The 23415-nt window shown below is 43.8% G+C and overlaps 1 protein-coding gene across 3 annotated transcripts in view; it reads right to left on the bottom strand.

The window, feature by feature from the left end:
- The window catches only part of ptpn12 (protein tyrosine phosphatase non-receptor type 12), a 36504-nt gene extending 17040 nt beyond the window's left edge, over positions 1 to 19464 (bottom strand). For all 3 annotated transcript variants that reach the window (XM_030113012.1, XM_030113010.1, XM_030113011.1), the window contains exons 1-10: positions 18888 to 19464; positions 5089 to 5197; positions 3876 to 3952; positions 3667 to 3762; positions 2361 to 2399; positions 1957 to 2028; positions 1765 to 1824; positions 1440 to 1582; positions 601 to 667; positions 416 to 493 (exon numbers count right to left, since the gene is read on the bottom strand). In XM_030113012.1, coding sequence (XP_029968872.1) covers positions 416 to 493; positions 601 to 667; positions 1440 to 1582; positions 1765 to 1824; positions 1957 to 2028; positions 2361 to 2399; positions 3667 to 3762; positions 3876 to 3952; positions 5089 to 5197; positions 18888 to 18989 — 843 coding nt within the window. In that variant the 5' untranslated portion in view covers positions 18990 to 19464. The remainder of the gene's footprint in view (positions 1 to 415; positions 494 to 600; positions 668 to 1439; positions 1583 to 1764; positions 1825 to 1956; positions 2029 to 2360; positions 2400 to 3666; positions 3763 to 3875; positions 3953 to 5088; positions 5198 to 18887) is intronic.
- Positions 19465 to 23415: the final 3951 nt, after the last annotated feature.

The following is a 23415-nucleotide window of genomic DNA, read 5'->3' on the forward strand; positions in this document are numbered from 1 at the left end:
TTCCACTTGAAACATAAATCCAACAATTAAATGATGATTAACTTATATAAAAAAAGACTGAAGTCCAGCTCAACTCACTTTTTAAGAAACAGAAAAACATGACAGAAATGTGTGAGGAGGGAAATCACATATTCAAACTGAAGCAGGAAATCCTGTTTATCCTTAAAGCCACATCACTGTCAGTCAGAAAAGCTCCGTGACTTTGAAAACTTCTTCAAACACCACACTAAAGTACCCGAAATCGGGAAAGACCAAGACGGAGAACTGTTAAAATAAATAAGGACACAATAAAGACCCTCAACAGAAATCACTAATTTATGAAGTGAAACGGTTTTTAACTCAATATATTTTATTGAAAACTAATTTCGACAACACGCTGCTCCTGAAAAGCCACTTGTGTCGAAGTTTTACAAACCTTGGTTTGAACAGCCGAGTGCCGCTGCGTCCTCATTTCCTGAATCAACCGGAAAACGTTAAAATCTTCTGGAATTTTCTTGAAAAGAAAAGCAAAGCGAACATAAATCTTCAATTTTTATTGAGCTGAATCGGCTGGAGAGCGTGTGTGTGTGTGTGTGTGTGTGTGTGAGTGTGTGTACCTACCCCAGCCTTGAGGAGGTTCCATGTGTAGTCAATAGCACAGATAGCACCCGTCCTCCCACAGCCGGCGCTGCAGTCGGTTACACACAGGAGATTAAGAGAAGCACATAAAGAGACACACACACACGAGAACACACCAATCATCAGCAGAGAAAAATATACTTCAAAACATTTTCCCAAAAACCAACTCTGTTGTGTTTGTTTTATGAGATGCCCGTGTCCGAGAGACGTTTGTCCCGAAAACGGGAATAAGTGCACGGAAAGCACGCACGTTTGCGCGCCGCGGCGCCTCATCCAGACAGGAAGGAGACGGGAGCCGCCGCCGCACAGAAGCTGACGGCGTCCGACACGGAGAACCGTAAAAGCTGGTCTCGCGCTGTCAGAGGGCGCAGCGTCTGCACACGTACAGTAACGCGCCGGCCCACACAAAGCATCCTTACAGACGCAGAACCGCGGCTTTAAGTCCCGCTGTGCCACGGAGGAACCAGGAAATGTCCTCAGGCTGCTCATTAGAGCTGATTACACACACATGGAGCGCTGCGCGCACGTGTGTGTGTGTGTGTGTGTACGCAGCGTGCACGGTCGCATGTTGTGCAGCATGGAATTTAAAAATCATGTAATTCGGTGTGGTTCAGGCCTTGAAACAAGCGAAGATTGACGTTCACTATTCCCCGTGTTGAAGGAAAACGAAACATTCATATTCGACACTGTAAAATTAAAGCCTCGCCTGGGAACGACTGCTGTGTCCGTCGATCGCAACCTGTCGCTCTCTTGAGGTGAGTGCACCGTGCAAAGGCACGCACTCAACACTGCATCGACATATTAATACGCAGTAAGTTTACCTGCAGTGCACACAGATGGGGACGTCGTCGTTCTCCTGGTACTCCCTCATCAGCCCGATCATGTCCAGGATGGAGTCGAACGACGAGGGCACGTCGTGATCCGGCCAGTTCATGTAGTGGAACTGGGTTAACCTCCGGGACTCCTGCGGGGCCGACGCACCAGGACATTAAGGAGGAGCGGCTGGAGGCCAAATCCAATACAGCAAACGCCACAGAGAAACTCTACTACTGAGGTTTGGTAACTTTCCCTGCAACATTATGACTGTGATCTGAACAAACTGAATGATGCTGAACACAAATGTAAAAAAAAAAAAAAAAAACTCACATTTTCATACTGCACCATCAAAGTCCTTATAAAGTAATCTGTTCTGGCCTGTTCCGATTCCTAAAAATAAAAAAGAAGAAGAAGAAGAAAAAACATTTACACAATCACTGCCTGAAAATGGGACAAAAATGTGAGAAACGCAGGAGTTCAAAACCCCGAAACTCTCCTTTTTCCAAACATCAGCTGACTTACACAGGAGATTTTGAAAGGGCCAAAAGTGACGGGCTCCTCTTTGGTCAGCGGGAAATACCGTTCACACTTTTTCTGAGAGGAGAAGAAGAAGAAGAAGAGCGGGAGTTACTCTGAGCTGAGAAGAAAATACCAGAAGACAGACACCACAGCTTCCTGTGCATGTGCGCTGCCTGTTTTCAATAAATGACAGATACTAAATACGACGCATGCATGAGGAACGCACGAATGGCTTTGACGCCTTTGACCGCATCGTCTCTACCGAGAGAGAAACGCAGACCTCAGCAGAGAGACTTCCACCGAGGTCAAACGGTGTCGGACATTAATTTAAGCGTCTCCAGCCTCGTCGGACATGATAAAACACACACACACACTTTAACATGGTCTGAAACGAACGGTGGCCTTACCCTTCCCATCTCAAATTCTCGACAGGCCATTACGATAACCTGCGGAGACACAAACAGGAAGCCATGAGGAGAGAGGAGGAGTGAGGACACCTTTTTTTTTCCCCTCTCTCGCTCACTTCGCAAATCAACAGAGCATCATTTCTGATCATTTCCACTTAACCACAGTCGAACCTACAACAGGAATCATCACCGTTACATCCCGGAGCTTCTCGGGGCGACACTCCAGCCTCACCACAGCCCCCTCCCTCCTCTCGTATTTGTCCATCTGCTTGTAGCTTAAGCACTCCCCATCTGCCTTTTAATTCCTGACAACCTCATTAAATATTTATTTTCATTATTACAGTTTGACTTTGGGCATTTATTAAAACTTTGTCCACAGAGGGATTTTTTTTTTTTTTTTTTTGTACACAGCACATACGCGTGGCGTCTCCGTAAATGAAAGCAGGAGCGTTCATTAAAAATGATGTGCACGTTCTCATTTTGATTATTACATCTGGAAGCAGCAGCCACTATCCACCGTTAGCTACAACATCAAGGACATGGAAATAATTACTACATCTTTTGTGATTAAAACGAAGCATTTACCAGGCATGTGGAAAGTAATTAAAACTAAATTATCTACAAATTGTGCTCAATTGCCAACAAAACTTGAAGTACGTCTTGAGCTGGAGATATCAAGCCAATAAAGTCTGAAGTAATGTTTGACAGCTCCTTTTAGAGTGTGACGCAACCTTCATTTTCTCCTTTTCCATGTGGTTTTTTTTTTTTTTTTTTTTTTCTCCTGCGTGCCGAGATGCGTCTCATAGGTCACGGCTCCTGAAAATCACGGCGCCTTACGAGCCGGTTTTTGCGTTGGGGCTGCGAACGCGTGGCTCCGGGTCTGGACGGGTTGAAAACGGCTGAATATAGAGCCACCACTCAAGACATGCTGCTAAACTTCACCCATGACTAACCACAGCGCTGCAGCAAACGTCCAAAACGCATTCCCCAGTGACTTTTATGAAGTCTGGACAGGGCCAATTACAAACCGGCCCTATTTCCAGGCTCGCAGCGGACGAGGGTCATTGTCAATTTTGAACACATGCATATTTCCCATTTGTATAAAACTGTGATTAAAAATAGGATTTTTTTTTTCCCTTTGCATGATGTCAGACTGTCATGAAATATTAACTTCTCTTTGATGCATTTCTTCCTGAAAAACAAACCAATAAAAAAAGAAGACACAATAACAGAGAACCATCAGGGTTTGGTTGTTATATACTGGACAGCGGTGTTGGGGACGAAGTGTCGGCTCCTTCCTACTCACAGCTACATTGTACTCCCAGTTCATCCTCCAGAAGTCAATGACAGTGTTCGGCAGCGGGCCCTGAGTTGCGATGTAGGCCTCTGGGCCATCCATACCCTGAGGAGAGGAAAGGGGATCAAACACAAACGCAAAGTATGAACAATACATGACAAAACACCATAAAACAGCACAATCCCAACACACACTGTTTTGAATAGAGGAGTCTTTACCTTGATGAAGTTTGCATTGATGTAATCTGTGTCCTGATTGGTTGTTTTTAATGTCAGCTTTACTCTACTGTGGTCAACTGGGGAGAGAGGAAAAAAAAAAAACATCAAGATCCAGTTCAGGCCTTTAATATTATCCTTCTTTTCCTTTTTACAAAAAGATAAACTGAAACAGAGAAAAGGGGGCAAACAGGGACAGGTAAATCTAGAACAATGCGTGATGTGCAGAGGTTAATGGACGGGCAGCAATATCCTCATTCCTGCACACCATGTGTGTGTGTGTGTGTGTGTACATCTGTTAGGGATGAACCAGTTCTTCCTCTGCCTTCTCATCAGCTCATTCACTAAAAGCCTTAATGAATGAATGGATGGACAGAGGAGAGAAAGAGGATAAAGGTAGGAAAAAAAAAAAAAAAGTAGGACAGATGTTGGGTCACGTAAGCTTCCCCTGAGGCCGTTAAGTACAGCCAGACCTCTATAAAACAGAGACCATTACAGTGTGCCAGTCGCTGCGTTTGTCGTGAAATTGTCTAAATGTGTCCATGAAAACCGTTTTCTTTTAATTAATGAATAATTGCATCTTCCTCATCTTCTTAACGTCCTTCTGTCTTTTCCTTTCTATCAGCAAATCACTTTTCAGAAGAATCTAAACGAATGTTTTCCCACTTTGTAAGTTATCGTGCAGACTGGAGATCGAGCTCGTCGTCTGTTGCGTAACGTAAATCTGACGCCAACGTGTGGAATGCACGGAGTCGAACGCAGCTGTTGACAACATCTGGCCCCAAACCTTAATATCTGTATTGTTTTTGTTGGGAAACAGTTTGAAACATCAGAAAATCAACGACGGAGGCAGAAGAAACGCAGCTCGTACTCCACAGCTGAAGACACCATGTTTACAGCAGCGTGGCGTCTAATGAGCCGAATAAACAGTAAGGGAGCAGATGATCGTTCAGTTAGCTGCAGCTAAAGCTCTGTGACAGACCGACTGATTCCTTCTGTATTTTTTTGGCTCGCTGACCTCTGAATAAGGAGCACTGCCTTCTACAACATGTCGTCTGTTTACGTGTCTTCCTCCAGTGAAACAGATGTCGGGGCGAATTTCAAATGCAGTCCTCTTCGGAAATCATTAATTTCTCACAAGGAAACTTGCTCACATGCTAAAAATGTGACGTGGGAAAGGACTGTCTGTCCCACAGTGTGACTTAGCAGGACTCACATGGCAGTATATCTTTATATCTGTTCTTCTTGACATTCTCCTCTCGTTCTCCCACGTTGGTCGGGTAGATCTTCTCCGTCCGGTACTTGGTCGATAGCCGTCGCAACCGCTGAAAGAAGCAAGGGAAAGAAGCTTAGTGGATGGTTAAACCTGGCTCGATGGCACGAAGGTGATCACAGCGGTGTGAATGCTGGAGATTTTCTTCAACGCAATGCAACAAAACACAGTTTCTGACACAATCTTATACCAGATTGTGCATGAAGACACCGCTACCAGGGCAGTTAAAGAAAATCTTTCCCCAAACAGCAAGCCCATTTCCAACACACTTCACTGAGTTGTCACCTCAGCTGATTTATTTATCCCATAGTTCTTTAATTCATGACTTTAACGTGGCTTCGAGCTCCTCGCTGAAACTTTAAAAGAAACTTCAAAAGCTGTCAAAACTTCTGCGGCTAAGTTCTGGTAGCACCCACATGGTATCACTCTCAGAGGCCCTTTTTAATTCTCTCTGTCGCTTCAATCACTTTCTTCTCCGTCTCAGACAGTCAGGAAATTAGACATCTCTCCGCGTTGGGGGTTTTTTTTTTTCTTTTTTTCTGTGCCTCATTCACTCCTCCCCTCTCACTCGCTGCGAGTCTGAGAAAGTCAGCGTGGGCGTTCGGGCTTCTGGAGCCTCGTGTGAAAAATGGTCCCACCTCTATCCTCTTGCTTTGGCTGCAGGCTTCCTCCGGTTACTCTAACCGTGCGTCCCGACTCTCCCGAGTTTGTCGGACTCGGTTCGGATCCCCGTCCCCGTTTAACCCGACGCGACCTCCACGCTGCTAAGACATCTGATGTGGGGCCTGAAAACACCACGAGCCTTTCACCTCGAATCTTTGTAAAACCACAAAGCGGGAGTGTCGGTGTAGAGAGGAAGCAGAGAGGAGTTAGAAAAACGGAGGTGGGGGGGGACAGTGGGCGGCAGCACAGCTGTGCACGGACGCATGTGTGAGTGAAGTAATAGCATTAGAGCTCCTCTGGCCTCATGTGAATTACATTTGAGACAGAGATCTGCTTCTGTGTTGGGCCAGAGCCTGGGAACACGAACGCCCGCTCGCACGCACCAACGTAAGATCACAAAAAGCAGCGATAAAAAGCTCCATTAATTTCATTTACAGAAAACTGAGGGGAAAAAATTGCTACTTTGAGCTTACTAGCACTCAATTTCTTGGGAAATACTTTTATAACTTGTGCAGATATCAAGTGATCAGATGGTGTTGTTCAAAGACTCGTCCATCCTCCGTTTATAGAGCTTTATGCAACCAGAAATAAAAAGAGCACTGTTATTCAGAAGTGCACAGTACTTGACATTTTGGCATATTAAGCTCTTACTAAACGCTGCGCCACATGCAGCCCTGCTCAAAAGACCACGGTCCAGTTTACACGAAAATGTTATGAAAGTAATTCTCAAGCTGGAACTTTTAGAAAACATCAAGGAAAAAAAAAAACTGAGAATAGAATTTTTGATTGAGCTGAATTTAAAATGCAGGAAGGGGAAATTAAACAGAAAATAAGGAAAAAGTACACAAACTAAAGTCCAACTGGTTGTTAGCGTCAGTCACATGTTGCACTGCAGTGAGACATAACATTTCTGATATTTTCAGATGATGAGAGGAGATGACAGCTGTCGGCTAATCCCTCTCACTGCGTGACAAAACAAAGATTTCAACCCACAATCAGAGAGAGATCGCTGTGATCGCCCGCCTTTTGTCTGACACGACCGCAGTCTGTCTGTTCCTCACATTTCTCAAGTGCATGTTTCGGCACTCATTTGTCACACTGTCATTACAGACGGGAGATGAAAAATAAACACCGCACATTTCTGACTGCATTTTTTTTTTTTTTTTGTTCGTTTTCTCTCCACTCTTCAAAACGGTATGCGATTATGCTACGCAGAACACAAAGCGTCGCAAATATACACACAAATACGTGCCGACGCTCTCATAAATCACACCTACGCTTTACAAAGGCACAGAACAGGAAGTAAAGGTGTTTTTAAAAAAAGAAAAGTGCAAAGAAAAGATGAGAAAGTGACACAATGAAGAAGGGGGAAAGATGTGACGAAAGACGGAGAGAAAAGGGAAGCAGAGGACAAAAGGAGGGTTGAGGCTTTTAAGAGGCTCTTGGTAACTAAGCTAATGGGTTCCTTTATTCGTTGTTTCCTTCGCTCATTCACACGCTCCTTTTACACACTCTGTCGCTTCACACTAGCATCGTCTCTGAATGAAGGAAGTGGGGGCAGAGAAAAGGGGGCCAGGAAAAGTAAATATCCTTGTTGCTATCTCCACTCAAGTGCGCGTCTCGGGTCAGATCTTTCTTGTTATCCAACAGTCGGCGGCTCATCGGTTTCTGCTGAAGAACAACACGGAGCGGAGAAGCTCTGGGAGGGAACGAATGAAAGTGGCGGGATAAAGGAGGAGGAGGAGGATTAAAGCAGGACATCCTGAGACGGAACGTTCTTCTTCTTCTCGCGCTGAATGTTTGATAGGCTGGCTTATTAGATCCACATGAGCAGGAAAACAGAAAGGTTCTTTATTTTGAAATTTCACAATTGTAGTTTGTCAAGCTAAGAACGACCACAGAATTAAAAACCATGTAAAATTCCTGGTATTGAACAAAACGTATAAAGGTTTCTCAGAAAATAGGAGTGACCAAAACATTATGAAACTTCCTGTGAACAGAAAAAGTCCAAGACATAAGAAAGGTTTAAAGTTTTCGGGTGTTTAAAGACCAAAAGGCAGAGAGTGTGCTGCTGATAACCGACAGATCTTTCTTTTCGCTCCCATTACTTTCCTCGCCTCCTATCAGTTGGAGACGTAAAACAGCGTGACTGAGTTTGCCAGCTTCCTGTGAATGCTCGACTTGCAGTGCCACAAACAAACAAACGGGCACGTGCACGCAGGGCGGTGGCGGCACCCCCCCCAAAAAAAAATAAAGCCCAGCACCGGCTTAACAGACCCCCTCCAGGGCGTGACTGAGTCATGTGTGCTGGTAGACGCATTTCTTCACGATGACTTGACTCGGCCTGAAATGACTGGAGGATGCCAGGGTGGTTACCGGGGTGGTTACCGGGCAGAGAGCGCGGAAAACAGGAGGAGAAGAAGAAGCAGGACAAAAAAAAAAAGGTTATACTGAGGAAAAGATGCCAGCGGAGAACCTGGTAGAGGCTGATGTAGCTGTTAGAGGGGCTCTAACCTACTTTCTGTCTCCTGGCTGAATAAGTCAGCATTGCTGTACTTCCCTGGCACACTGAATAATTCACACACACACATACACACACACACGTCGAGAGAGAAACAGTCTGTTTCTTGAGCTCAGCAGTAAGCAGTGATTGGCACAAATACGCTCTTCCTGAGAAGCAGTAGGGAAAAGGGTTGTAGGTGTGTGGCCAGGATGTGGGGCTGCCGAGTGTTACAGAGGCGGCCAGGCTCCTCCGACGGTCACCTTCTGAGCGCGCACACACACACACACACACACACAAGCTAAAATAGGTCACCCCTTACAATGCTCTCAGAAAAAAAAAAAAAAAATCCATCTCCCCCGCTGCAAGCATGCGGGGAAAAGATGCACTGCTACAGCGCCGAGTGAAAGGCTGTGTGTGTGTGTGTTCGGCGTCCCACACGGCCCAGTGTTTCCAGGGTTAAACCCACGTTAGCCTAATCAGCTGGAACATGTTTCCAGAGATTACAGTTCCAGCTATTAGTCCACCGCTTAAGTGGTCGATCAACGTGAAATCAATGGATTGATTTATTGCAGAGTGGTCGAACATCTTTAACCGCTCAACTTTATGACAAAATTAAAATAAAAAAAAAAAAAAACGCCTACAACATCAAGCTGATGGAGGATATAAACATCAGAATAATCACAACTTAAACTGTTAATCACTGCCTGATTCATTATTCATGCAGATTTACATGAAGATGGGCATTACAGCCCAGGAGTAACATATATATATATATATATATATATATATATATATATATATATATATATATATATATATATATATATATATCGAGGTGATTTTGCATAATTCTTGACAGTATTCCGGACACTTTTACTCATCCTAAGAGCATTACAAATATATCTCTCTAAACATATCCACCCTCTTTTCTGCCCAGTGTGCAGACTCATTATGAACAACCAAAAACAACTCGTTTCTAAGAAAATCCACAGACTTCATGACAACTGGCTGCGAACCTCGATCATGAGCCAAGGCAGAAGAAAGCAAGCTCCTCAGCTGGAGAGCAGCTGGTCAACAGACAGCTCCCACGCCGCTGCTGTGCCGACTTCTCCACTTGACGTCGACTGTCCCGCCCGACCTGAAGAGGGCTTATCATCCGTTTCCGTGACAGAACCACAGACTCAGACTTCAAAGTACTGATAAAGCAGGCCAGCCTCTTAACACTCAAGCAGCATGAGCAACGTGAAACTTCTTGGAGACGAAAACGCTGCGTTTTCACTTGAAACGCCATCTAAACAGGGATTCAGACATTCTTGTTCAAAATACACAAATCACGCTATCAGGCAACGAAATGGCATTTCCCAAAATATCAACCTTTTCCTACAAATGTTGCAGCGATAAGCCGGTTTTCAGGGAACAGGTTACTTTGCTGGGAGTCTAATAGTTCAACAGTTGAGCTCCCTGAGGAAATAACATTAAACCACACCCTGACCTCTGGCATGAATCAGTGGCAGGAGACCTCTTCACCGGCCAAAGATGACAAAGATAAAATCCAGCAACTGCCATTAGTTGCCAAGCACTGCACATGCATGCAAACACTCACACGCACACGTATCCATTGTACAGCCACTTCCACTTAATGGCTACCGGCTAATATAGGTCAGTGGAGCACCGACAGCATGACTGGGCATGAGCGCGCCGCGCCGCTCACACAGAAGCACACCAGGGGTGAAGCAGCCTGTCGTTCGCTGGCACAAAACACAATGTGATTTGATTTTTGGTTTTAAATAGCCACCAGGCTTCCCTTTCTGTCAGTCACCGTGTCCTTTTTAAATCTAAAACCATGCGCCGGAAACACAGCACGCACAAGCTGTATGTTGCATAAGCCAGAGTCCCGGCATGACAACGCTGCTGCAACCACAATTAAATGATAAAAATAGGAAGGAGAATGCATTAAGCTACTCCCTGTGCGAGCTGTTAAGTCAAACCTGAGTCTGGGAGTTCACACGCATCCCACAGCGGGCGATACACTCATACCGATCGAGGGAAGCACCTGCGCCGCAGTCATTACATCCGCTATTTCAAGCCACGGTCACTTCTGGGTGCCCACTTCCTTTGAGACCTCAAATATCCACAGAGACACGACAGCGCATCGGTGAACTGAGGCTACTACGTTCATACCGCTGACGAAGGTGGTCCCAATCTAAGTTTCTGGCCCATAAATTAGATGTGCGTGTTGTGATGTACACACACCTTCTGTACAGTGGTATCAATGCGGAGACATGTGACTGAAGAAAGAAGGGAGGAACTTTTTCAGTATCTGTATATTTTAATGAGGTTCTTTAAGTTGCAGTACTTGAGTCAACAGGGTTAATGCTCAACGACTGCTGGCTCCGTGGCGATTTTCCCACTCTGGACCTGTGCCTGCAGCAGGAAGCAGATGTGGACAAACCTCATATAATCCCACTCATCTGGGACAGGGGCTCATCGTGAGGTCAGTGTGTGTGTGTGTGTGTGTGTATTATTCACTCCCATGCTCAGATGTTCACTGTATTTAATCCAGGGTCGAACTGGAGACCCAACAAGTCTGACTCAGCTTCAACGCGACAAAACGATGATGAACAATGCCAATTATGGTGTATTTATGTGCATTCCTTTGACATTATTTACCTATATAAGACCCAAAAACAAGCCTGGGTGCAGGTGAGTGTGTGTGCATGACTCCATATGACTCCACTGTGGGTCTGTTTCCTTTCATATAACTCACCCATCACTCACGGGGGGCAATACTGTACAATTTCCTGAGTATTTTGGAGTGTTGTCTCCTTATCTTGATCAATTAAGTTCCCCAGCGCTGTTGGTGGGTCAGCGAGCTTTCATCCTGTAATGCCTGACGCGCGCACACACACACACAAACACGCACCAACTGGAGAGCGGAAATATTGTGTTGCCTGTCTTCTGAGAAACACCCGGCTTAGAGGCAGAAACCGGGCTGGTTTCTGGGTTAAGCTGTAGGAAGGAGTGGGTGAGAATGAAGGAGGCTTGTGACACCAGAAGAAATCGGGAAGTCTTGTCGTTTCAACATGACGCAAATTGACAATGGTTACTACACACACACACACACACACACACACACACACACACACACACACACACACACACACACACACACACACACACACACACACACACACACACACACACACACACACACACACACACACACACACACACACACACACACACACACACACACACACACACACACACACACAGCAGCTGACCTCTGCAGTGTATCGTTTTTTTCTAAGGCAGTAATGAGAGATTGCAGAAGATTCCACCAGTTCGATAATGCACCACTATTCTCTGAAAAGACGTCGCTAGAAAAGTTTGGCTTGAAACTTACACAAGTCAAATAAAATCAGACCAGAAAAACATCCCCGACAGAGGTAAAGCACCCCTGCGTGTGATCACTACAGGAACAAGCCTATTGAAATAGAAAGTCTCCTTCCCAGAAGCCCCTCCAGCTCATTTTCGGCGTGTCAGCCTGATGAGTCTGAATAGGAGAAGCCGGCATGCCGTGCATTCTCCATGCTGCATTATTTCACTGAGAGAAATACTGCAAAACAAGCTCATTTCCAAAAGTACAACCTCCGGGGGCAAGAATCCAATTTGTCATTCATATAATCCTCAAGAGTTTTACATGTCGAGCAGTGAGGTGGTCATTTTGACGATGATTTATTTGGCGACAGCATTCCTGTGACAGCGCCGCCGTCCGTCCCCGTTCCACTGAGGCTTCTCTGGCTGGAGATCACTTTTCAATTTCCAGTCGGCGACCAATCACATCTGTCAAACATATGTCTCAATTCACAAAACTGTGGCTGTCCCTGGCCACTCTACTTCTTGATTTTCCATTTGTCTTACAAAGGACAAAACTGTCGTATTTCAGCGCAGTTTACAGTCGGGTATTTCGAAAATATTGTGTGTTTTCAAAATGTTAATTCACAATCTTCAACATTTCAAAAGTTTTCATATACTTAGCTTCAGCTTGTTCATTGTTCAATGTTTCTGGGCCGATTTAGTTACCCTATTAATGTGTTATGCTGCATTTATACGACAGTAGTGCTCGGGGCCACCGCAAAAAGAACTTTTTTGAAAATGGTGTCAACTCTTTGCCACTACGTCGACTACATTGTTTTCAGAGATTCTGCCAGCCGTTGTTAGATTAATCTGAGACAACCGATAAATTTAAATCATTAATTGCAGTTTGATGGGACGAAACATCATTTTTATGTTGATGATTTTTCACAACAGCGTGTGAAGACCTCAGAGTGTAAAACCACCTTTCTCTTTGAAGGAAAAAAAAAACCCTCTCCTCTGGCACCAGCTAACACTTTTTCATAAAAATAACAAGCTCACGGCCCTGATGAGCCTCCTTGTGCGCTAACTGGCAGAAAGGTTCCTGAAGTATACACTTAATGTGTGCACACATAAACAAAGGTCTCGAAATAGAGGGGGAAGCCCCCCAGGTCACATTAGAAATGATCACCACACAGGAATCGCAGCTCACAAGAGCGAACATCACACACACGAGCACGTCTGAGTTTGTCACATCTTTTTTTTTTTTTTTTCTTTGCCTCCCCTCTGAGTGTTTTATGTCTGCCCGACACAACACTTTAGAGAAGTGCATGTGTTTGCACTTTTTCCCCTTCTTTGATGTGCTGCTTGGGAGTAATCTGCTTGCAAAGGTGTGGCAGGAGAACACGAACACGAACACGAACACACACACACACACACACACACACACACACACTGTAGAGAATACAACATTGTGCCCAGTCTTCCAGAAAGCACATATATTAAGAAGCGACACTAAAAACGGTCTAATGACAAGAGGGTGCTGTGATTCGCATTGTGTGCGGCTGCGGAGCGTCTTCGCATCGTGCTCCTTTGGCCAACTCGTTTCCCATTCCCGCCTCTTCACAGCCTCCTCTGCTGATGAGGTTTTTATACATCTATGCGGACACTTAAATTTGTTCATACGCAGGCTGCTGTTAATGCGCCACACGAGGGCACTTGGCACGCGAGCAGACATGAAAATTGCAGTGTGTCTGCAGAAAAACACGCTCTCAAAGTCGTGGCCAGCAATCGATGTGGGGGGAGAGAATCACGTAAAACTAGATTTTCTCCAGTAAGTCATTCATCAAGCTAAACTTAATGAGTGAGCCAAAGCCTGTTGAGTGATCTTGTAGTTTCTAATTGAATAATGAGCTTAACATGATCAAACGGACCATTTCTTCTTGAAACATTCTCAAATTTAGAAACAAATGCGACAGTGATCGCTCAGCTTCCAGAAAAAGGATGGATTTAATATCATCCAATGAAAATGATCTTGTCGCCCCTCGTTCTCGCTCAGAAAGCAGACTTTTAGTGCAACTCGGTTTTACAAGATAGTTAAAGAGAGGAGGAATTCACTGTTTCGTGCCAGAGTTGAAACTGCACTACATCGACTTCGGGGGTGGGGGCAGTTTAAGACGCCTCTGAGGATGCCAGGGCCTCATCCAGAGAACATTTCTTCTTGTATTATCGTTTCTGTTCCATCCAGCTTGTTTGGCAAAAAGCAGGAAATGCTGATGGTGTAAATGCACTGGCTTTGCAGTAGTAAAGTAAGTAAATAAAAAAATTCTGTCTCTTAATGTTTGGAAATCCACTGTGAAATCAAAGCGATGCATTTTGGATTAAAAGTGCTCCCCGAAAAGTTTCCGTCAGGTTCCTCACTTACAAAATGTTTCTCCGAACTGAAAGGTCGTGAGTTCAATCCCTGCAGCTTATACGTCTAACTGCTGTACATTCAATAAAGCTGGTTTTGAGCTCCGGGCTTTACTCAGAATATCTCGGTTACTGTCTGGAGTGTAACGCCTACTGCCTCCATGTACCAAGACATTGAAATGAACCTGATGACAATCTCCAAATGACCGAATCAGGGTGACGGTATGCTTTCCTGTAATTGCCCCAATGGTATGTGCTTTGAATACAACACCCTCTGTCTGCCCACAGGATGTGACACATAAAAAGCTGGACTGCCAAAGAGCGGCTGTAAGACGGCCAGTGGCAGGGTGTCTCCTCTCAGCACAGTGAGGCTTGTTTCACAGAGCGCAGTCTGTGACTCAGCAGTGGAACTTCAAGTCCAGCGTTAGCATTTTACACACACTTCTGAAGGGCGCTCACTGCTCAGCCTGCCCTCTGATGATATCTCTGATCGTGATTTTAAACATGCGGTTAAACAGTGGGGGGGGGGGGGGGGGGGGGGTGTCGCACAGGGCTGTTGTCAGTCGACCACAGACAGATCGAGATAATCTGACTCTCACAAATTCGCTTGCACTGTGATTGCTGCTACGATCAAAAGCTACGAACACCCAATGGAAAAGCAGCAGGAAATGACGTGACGGTTAAAGGGACACCAGCACCTCACCAAGGACGTAAAATCTTAATCTGATGTGTCAACTTGTTTCAAGTCATCTTCTCCAGCTTTCAAAGAGCAAATATAACCACATTTTTGCATTAAAAAAATGTTACTGTCAGATAAACTGTCCAGAGGTTTCCTCCATTTGACTGTCTTTCTTTATTATTTTTTTTTTTCCCTCCATCCCTCTGCATCAACCAAGTTTCCCCAAATGTTTCTCGGTATCTTACATCCTCAACTCTAGATGTGTTTGTGGTGTTGCTTCTGTAACTGGCTATTTGTTTCGGAGAAGAAGAAGAAAAAAAAAAACACTGGCCATCTTACATAAGTGCGCTAATAGCCGGTTTGGAGAGTCGTGGGTTGACGGAGCCCGCTGATAACCACCCTCCTGCAACGAGTAAGATTGCCATTGTTTGGCTTTGCGGAACCAGCGACTGCACAGATGGACCAATTTTACAGAACCTGCGTCAGCGGGACACAAGAGTGCACATTTCGCCTTCCGACCAATTTGTATTTTTTGGATTAAGCCATCTTCGCCACACAGAAAACGGCGAAAGTAATCATGCCATGTAGCTTTTACTGATGACATGGTGTGAACTGCCGCTGAACCTCCGACTGCCATTTGAATCTGTGCAACATGTGGCGCCGTTTAGTTCGAGCTCAACACATCATCTGCCAGGGATCCACCAGAACAGGGACGACGGCGAGTGAAGACATTACAGGCACCACAAAGGGGGGGTGAAAAGCTCCAATCTTAAAAGAGTACATGGCAGCATGTAAACCAAATCTAAGCGTTTGTCCTCTCACTTTGACAGAGGAGCTGCACAACATAAAAAGAGCAGGGATGTATGTGATTAATCGTCTAATGATTAGACAGGGATTTAGAAAGAAATATTAGCAAAACAAAGATTCTTCACTTCAAACGTCATGTAAATAATTTTAATCACGTACGAGGCCACTGTCCCACATGACACTGGTCTTTAGTCGTTCGCCTCCCATTGGCAGTTCTGGAATAGCTTTCGCTTTCAAACAGTGCGGTGGGATGTAAGCTGTGTCTCATAACCACCTCGCTGGGACAACGCACAGCCATGCTTAGCACGAGCATTTAGATATTAACCGGCAGGAAACAGCTGCTGCTCACACTGGTAGTCACAGTCCAGACATACTTGATCCCATTTACCCAGAGACGCTGTGAACCCACCCGGCCTGAGACGACAAGCAACCATCTCCCACTTCACTTCAAGTTTTAGAGAAGTTAATTGGAATATGTTAAGTCTGAATTCTGAGTGTTTGCTTTATTTAAGACTAGTTCAGACAGATCTGTCCTGTTGTTTTGGCTCTAAATGAAAATCTGTGGGAACAAAGACTTTGTTTTTTGATGAATTCAAACAAACATGATAACAGAATGACGCTCAGGTGGAAAAACCTCTCAAATGTTTCCGTTCCATCTAACAGTTGAAAAAGAGAACCGAACGAGCGTATAATCTGCCTGTACGCCCTAACGGAGGCTGCAATTATGCCTATAAAACACTTTCTATATATAAACAACAATGGGCAGTTAAAGTGGGTGTTATGTCAGGGTGTTGTAGTGACTCACTGCGCTGCGGAGCACACCCCATGAGCTTACGCTAATACAAGCACAACTCTTGCAATTGAAAAAGCCTGAGATTTGAACAGGCTGGCACTTCCCCATCGGCCGAGGCTTCGGTGCTTTGGCACGCTGCCCACCAGTACTCGATCAAGACAAGTTGTCTGGTCTGCAAGCTGGTGCCGTCGCTAAATAATTCAGGTGAAATGCAACACCCACAAGCTGATGTTGCCAGCTGTGAGAAAATTTAGCTGGAAGCTACATATAACGAAGGGCTCCATAAAGCCGATTGCCAGCCTGCTTAGGAAAAAAATAAAAAAAATAAAAAATAAAGGAAATAGTTCAAATTAAAGCACTCGCATGCCCCGAAGATGGAGTTTATATGAGCGGCTAGATAGTCACGTTATTGTCTCAAGAAAAGCACGATAGCCTAAAGGGAAGTAGGAGAGCATTATTATATTTCATGCCAGTGAGGCTCATATTGAAGGATATTAAAGACATCACACTTACACTTAAAATTCAAAAAAGTTAGTGGTGTCCTGTACAAAAAAGGGGGGGAGGAAGGCAATAAAAAAATGCTACTCTCATTAGTCAGAAAGGCTGGAGGGATGGTTCAGTGGTAATAAAAAAAAAAAAAAGTTTGAAGGAACTCTCTTGTCCAGATCACATGGCTATGGATATGAAAAACTTTAGAGAAGTGTGTTGGCAGAAGGCACTTTGACAGGGCGTGGATAAGTGCAAAGTTATGAATGACAAGTATGCAGCGTGCTAGCAGAAGTGCCTGAGTTCATCTCATTAACACTACAGTCGGAACTGGACGATAATAAAAAAAAAAAAACGGCATATACAAAGTGACAGTTGCAAAAACCCATAAACATCACACTTAGTTCTCAGTTACATGAGACACACTAACAGCTCATCGACCAGCAGAGAAAAAAAAATTAAAGGATAAAGTTTTATGAGTATTTGGAGAAACCAAAATGTCCACAGAGCCAAAAATCCAACAAGTCCCAGCTTCCTTGCTCTTGACTATGAAACACTTCCTCAATTCACACTGTACACTGCCTCTGGGATGGATGATTTTTGCGCAACATCTCCAAACTCTTAACTTTCTGAGGCTCACACACGAAGTGAAGCACAAGCAAAGTCCTCGTCGAACCATTAGACACAGAGTCCTACTTATTTCAGAGTGTGTTGTGTGCCTCATTTCAGCAAGAGAAGCTTGTCAAATTGTGTAGTTTTGACCCAAAGTTCCACTTTAAAAGCCAGGACAAAATGTTATGAAATGGGCCGAGAAAGAATGTTGCAAGCTCCAGCAAGCAGCTCGAATGAAGTAGGGAAGTAAGGAGTGTGTGTATGTCTGTGTGTGAGCATGTTTGTTTGCTACTGCAAGCAAAAAGAGGAAAAGTTAACCATGGTGACACTGATTATGCCTTCTGAAAGCAAATCAAACTGTCGAACAGATCAGAATAAACAATCTATGCGAAACACAAAGTGAAATATAAAAGCAACCTAAGGCTGAACTACCATGTGATGCACACATATTTGTACAAGTGTCCTGCTGTCAGTGCTGTGTGTTTAAATGAATCAAAAATGAAGACATTACACTGAAATAGCTGTTCAAGTGTTATTACAGAAGTGCCATTCCTTATGTGGCTATTTCAGCTATTTCACAAGCCTGGGAGAGGTCCTATTTTGAGTCCATGGTTGCAACACAATAACATCCACAGATGCTGGGAGGAAATTCGTAAGACTGTGGGTCAGGGATGGTCATAAGGTGGACTAAATGTGACAAAGAAATGACATTTGGATCACCTAGGCGTAGAGAGGAATTGACAAAGGAGGACAAAATATCTCAAGCAAATCTTTCCAGTGTATAAAAAAACACTTAAAACTACAGTACCGTTTTGCCATTAGTTTAATCCATTTTGAAGCAGTTTAATTCCATAATATGCAAACTGCAGGAACAAATCAAGTTAATGTGTTGCCTGTGAGTGGATTCGTCATTCACTACAGTGCAAATCTGCAAAAACTTGTACGAAAAAAAAAAATCAGTCTCCCTATAAATATTTTTATGGAGCTTTCTAACATTACACCAGCACAAAGCTATGTGCAGTAATCCAGGGAACCTGAGGCGATAATTCATGCCATTAGGCTCAGTTATGTGGATATTACCTGCTTACTGGATGAGGAAAAGGACAATGCGTGTAAGCACACTGCCTCAAAGCTAAGCTGCTCCAGCTAGCAAGAACGAATATGTCCTGTTTTCTTGTCATTTTTAAAGAGCCAGCAGTCGGTGGTGTTTCTGTGCTCTGGGAGACAATGCTAGGCCGCCATGTAAAGCCTGGAAATGGGAGGAAGAGGAAGAGGGCAGTGTGGCCGCCCCAGCCTCACCTCCTGGGGGATACAGGGAACCGGGAGACGGGGGGTGGGGGCTGGGGAGGGGGGCATACGGAGGAAAAAGGTGGAGATTTTTTTTTTTTTTTTTTTTTTTTTTTCTGAAGGGACATAACATTTAGACCCACCATGAAGTCGCTGCCGAAGTTGTCCTCTCCCCTCTCCTCGTCCCCCTCGCTCATGGCCTTCACCCCCTGGATAAACTTTCTCAGGATGCCGGCTTGGTCCATCTCTGCAGTCCGCCTGGAACGTATCCCTTCGCGATAAAAAAAAAAAAAAAAAAAACCTCCCGAACCAGCTACGGGAGGGGGGTATATTCGAGAAAAAAAGAGGAATAAAACAAGAAGAGGACACGGGGCAGGAATAAATAAAAATAAATAAAGCTTCACGGGTCCTCCCAGGGAGTCATCGTCGGTTCACAACAGAGCACCTTTTCTGTGATTATCGCCCCATGTTGTTTCTTCTTTCTTCTGGACTGTTTTCACAACCACAGCCGCCAGTCCCACAGAAAAGCAGCGGCAGCCCGGGTTTCTTCACCGAGGAACAAGTTTACAGCCGTGTCGGATTGTTATCTGTAAATACCGGACTCCGAGGAGAGGAAAAATAAAGGAAAAATAGATAAAATCCGGTGTGTGGTCAGTCTTTCTACCCCTCCCTGTCTGCCTCAGCTGCCACATTCACACACTGCTGCTCGCTACTGGGGAACATCCGGACTGGGCAAAGCCAACAGGGATCTGGCCCCGCCTCTTCCAGGATAAACCGGCTTCTGATAGGACAGTGCAGCGCATGAATTAGAATATGATTGGCTGAACTTGGTGTCACTCCTCAAAGAACCGAGATGTGATTGGCTAGCGTGCGCATCTGTCGTTCTGACGTCGGAAGTGACTACATAGGAAATGCGAAGCTGAGATTTAATTAATAAATAAATAAATAAATAAATAAATAAATAAATAAATAAATAAATATCAAAAGAGAGGTCTAATTTCAATCTCTAACTTCTTTTTCTGTGATTTGTTTTGCACATTACAAACATTTATCTAAAAAAAAATAATATTTTTTTCCTATGATACATCTAAATTCAATTAATCAAAAATATAACATTCAAAAGTCATAAATGCATTTATTCTTTCATCCATCTTCGATGCCACATAATCCTGTGCTGGAGCCAATCCCAGTTTACTATAGATGAGGGCAGGATGCACCATGAGCAGGAGTCCAGTCCATCGCCTGTCAAACAACCACACACACACTCACATTCACACCTAGGGGATATTGAGAGCAACCAATTAACCTCATGTGCATGTTTTTGGACTGTGTGAGAAAAACCAGAGTACCCGGAGGAAGAACATGCAAAGTCATGTATAAATCATGAGAATGAAAAATACAGTACCTCAAAATATGCTAATATTTTGTATTGAAAAATTGCATTGAAAAGACTTGCAAACTGCAAAGACAAAAAATAAAGATGAATTTTTTCAATAAAATGATGTGCTTTTGCTAAATTTTCCACTGGAGTTGGACCGGATTGGAAGACAGAATACGCACAGCATATGCACAAAACAGCAAGATGCAGCAGGAAAAATAGCTCAAACTTATTTGTTTGCAAAATAATTTAGGTCAACCTGTAAAAATGTACACGGTTAGGACTGCAGAAGTCATGAATCCTGTGAAGGGACTTTTTTTTTTGCCAATATTGACTTTATGTGGCAAAGAGGAATTTGGATTGCTCTGTTTTTAAAAGGAAATTTCAACTTGTTCATACAAAATCTATAGACTCTTGAAACAAGTGCGGAAAAAATGACTTCTCATCTACAGTTATTCAGATATTGGCCCACTTGAAGAACTCCAATGAGTCTTAAAGTGGTGCCTGAAATAAAAGGAGTTTAATACCTGTGTGTATGTGTGTGTGTGACAGAGAGACAGAGAGACTGTGTGACAGGATTATCAGTTAATAACTACTTTTAATCTGCAGATGGACAGGCGGACCTGACGGACAGACGGACAGACAGACAGATAGATAGGTAAGAGAGGGATAAAGTGAGGCCTAGATGAAGAAGCATATAACAGCCAACAGATTAATGGGTCAGATATATAATCCGGATTAAATTATTGCCAAAAATAGAAACAAACGTATATCATCGAGCTGTAACATGGTTCTCTTGTGTGTTTGGGTAATGTGCTGTGGTTATGCAAAGGATGAAACTAAACCGGACTTTAACTCTTTCCTTTCAAATGCGGCAGGAAACATTAAAATATAGAGGAAAATGTTACGTTCTTATTTGAGATGGGTTTTTTTTTCATATATTTCTTATAATACCATAAGCGTCTATTCTCAAACGGAGCACCTGATCAATATCGTAAATGTATTTTAAAGTAAAAGTGAAACAACATGCTTGAAGATCAGTACTGTATAAAACTAGTACAAGTGGAAGAAACTGTTTTCAATTCCACCTGTTATAAGTGAATTAAGTTATATTTACAATATTTTATGATTAAAACATTGAAAACTAGCACCACGGCAATTTTTTGAAATGCATTAAATAAGGGTTTGTAGAAGATTTGATTGCATAATTGACATTATTCTGATTTTATAGTCTTGAAGAAGATAACCATGCTTTCATATCGTCAGTTTAAACATATGTCTGTGTCCTGTTCAGTGTTAAATATTTCATGGCATAGTAAAAATATGTAACAGCGTGAATATTAGAAGTGTGTTACATAATCATCATGTTTAGGATCCGACTGATGGAGAATTCAGTTTGAATTTCAGCAAAGTAATAGAGGTGAGGAGTAAAACAGAAAGCGAAAAGATGGAGACAAGCACAGAGAAAGTGAATTAGGGGGACGGGAACTCAATAAACACTTATGCATGATAAACTGTCCTCCAATAAACAGAGAGGGAGAGAGGAATCGAGTCACTTTGTTTTCCTTTAGTCCCACCAGCGACAACAAACAAGCCCATCAATTCAGTCTGAGTGAGAGAAAGGACACTCACTGGACTCACAATAACGGCTTCTTGTTGCTCTTGTCTTTGAGCTTTATTTGCTTGTTTTTTTCCGTTCTCCTCCCATCCTGCTCCTCGATTATCTCGTCATTTAGCTCTCCTGTTCAATCGAGTGTTCACAGGCTGCAGATGATGATCATTTTAATGATCAGTTATTCGACTACTCGTTTTCTCAGTTGTGGAAATTTTGGTTCATGTTGAATGAATTTTAAAACAAAAGCAAACTGAGTGTGATTCGTCTTCCAGATGGACGTCAGATCATATTTCAAGAAAGACTTTCAGCTCTGCTCTCCGTCACTTCCTTTTCCCAGCACAGCTCCGGTTGCTGCGTACTGTATGTGACCCTGACCTCTGACCTCTGCCAGGAGCATCCAAATTTCACCACCAGGATCAGTTACATCTCTTATTATTATGACCCTGTCCTTCCGCAAGCAATTTCCTCTCAACGCCATCCCCACAGCACGTCGCTTGTAGGTTTCCCCTCTCGTCTCTGCTTCTTTCTTCGTTTCTCTCCCTTTTCCCCACTCTCTCTTTTTTCCTCCCTCTTTTTCTGGAATGTGCTGTTCAGAAGCAGCTGAGTGGAGGAATGTTGCTGTAACAAGCCCATGCACAACCCCGAGTAGGTAGGGAGGCTCCCACACACACACACACACACACACACACACACACACAGTCTTTTGATCCCTGACGTTTCTGCTCGCTCTCTCGTTTGTACCTACACTGGAGGGGAAGCATGAACATGCATGCATGTTTGAGAACATGTCATGATGTGTATGTCTGCACTGGGAACACACACATGTTGAGTGCTGAGAGAGAGAGAGAGAGAGAGAGAGAGAGAGACAGAGAGAGGCGTGAAGCTGCCTGTTGCACTGAGTATGGTGAGAATTTCTACCCCCAGGGTGGAAGAATGACTCAGTTGCATGTTACACAACCGCACCATGCCTTCTCTCCCGTGTGCTTTAAGAGTGACACATAAATGAAAGCACAAAGTGAACAGAGCGAAGGAGGAATCATGAAGAATGCAGATGCTTTCCATCAGCTGACATCTGCACTCGGTGAAGGTTCCCATCCTTGAGTGACAGTAATGCCCCCGCGGGGCAGCAGGAGGGGCACTGGAGGGTATGAAAACAATGCCAAACATATCCTGCCTGTGGCCTCGATGGACATTATATCCAACCATCACCGAAACCTATGAATCGAAGCATCAGCGCCACTGTCGGAGCAGCCTCATGTGGAGTCTGGTGTCATGGATCTTGATGGCTCGATGTTCGCTTTTCGCTCAGTTTACAACTCTTTAAAAGAAACTTATGCTAAATTTAAACTCCAATACTTTAAAACCCGAGCTCACACTTAGATCTATTATTACACTGAAAGATACACTTGAGGTTTTAGTCAGCAGGAAATGAACGCGAGTCAAGACTGGGAGTTTCACATTAGTCTCTTCACTTAACTCAAATAAACCTGGATGTACAAACAGATTAGTTTTCAACTATGAAGCTGTTTATTTTCAAACCTGGATTCTAATCTGTGGTTAAATTAAAAAAAACATTATTGCCCAGGCAAAGCAAGTGAGATGTAGTTGTGTGTGTAGATATTTAAGATTTTCCAGCCGGCCTCAATGTGACACTACAACAAACGAAATCTTTAAAGAC

This window comes from Salarias fasciatus, chromosome 17 (assembly GCF_902148845.1).
Source record: "Salarias fasciatus chromosome 17, fSalaFa1.1, whole genome shotgun sequence".
In the NCBI taxonomy this organism is placed as follows: domain Eukaryota; kingdom Metazoa; phylum Chordata; class Actinopteri; order Blenniiformes; family Blenniidae; genus Salarias; species Salarias fasciatus.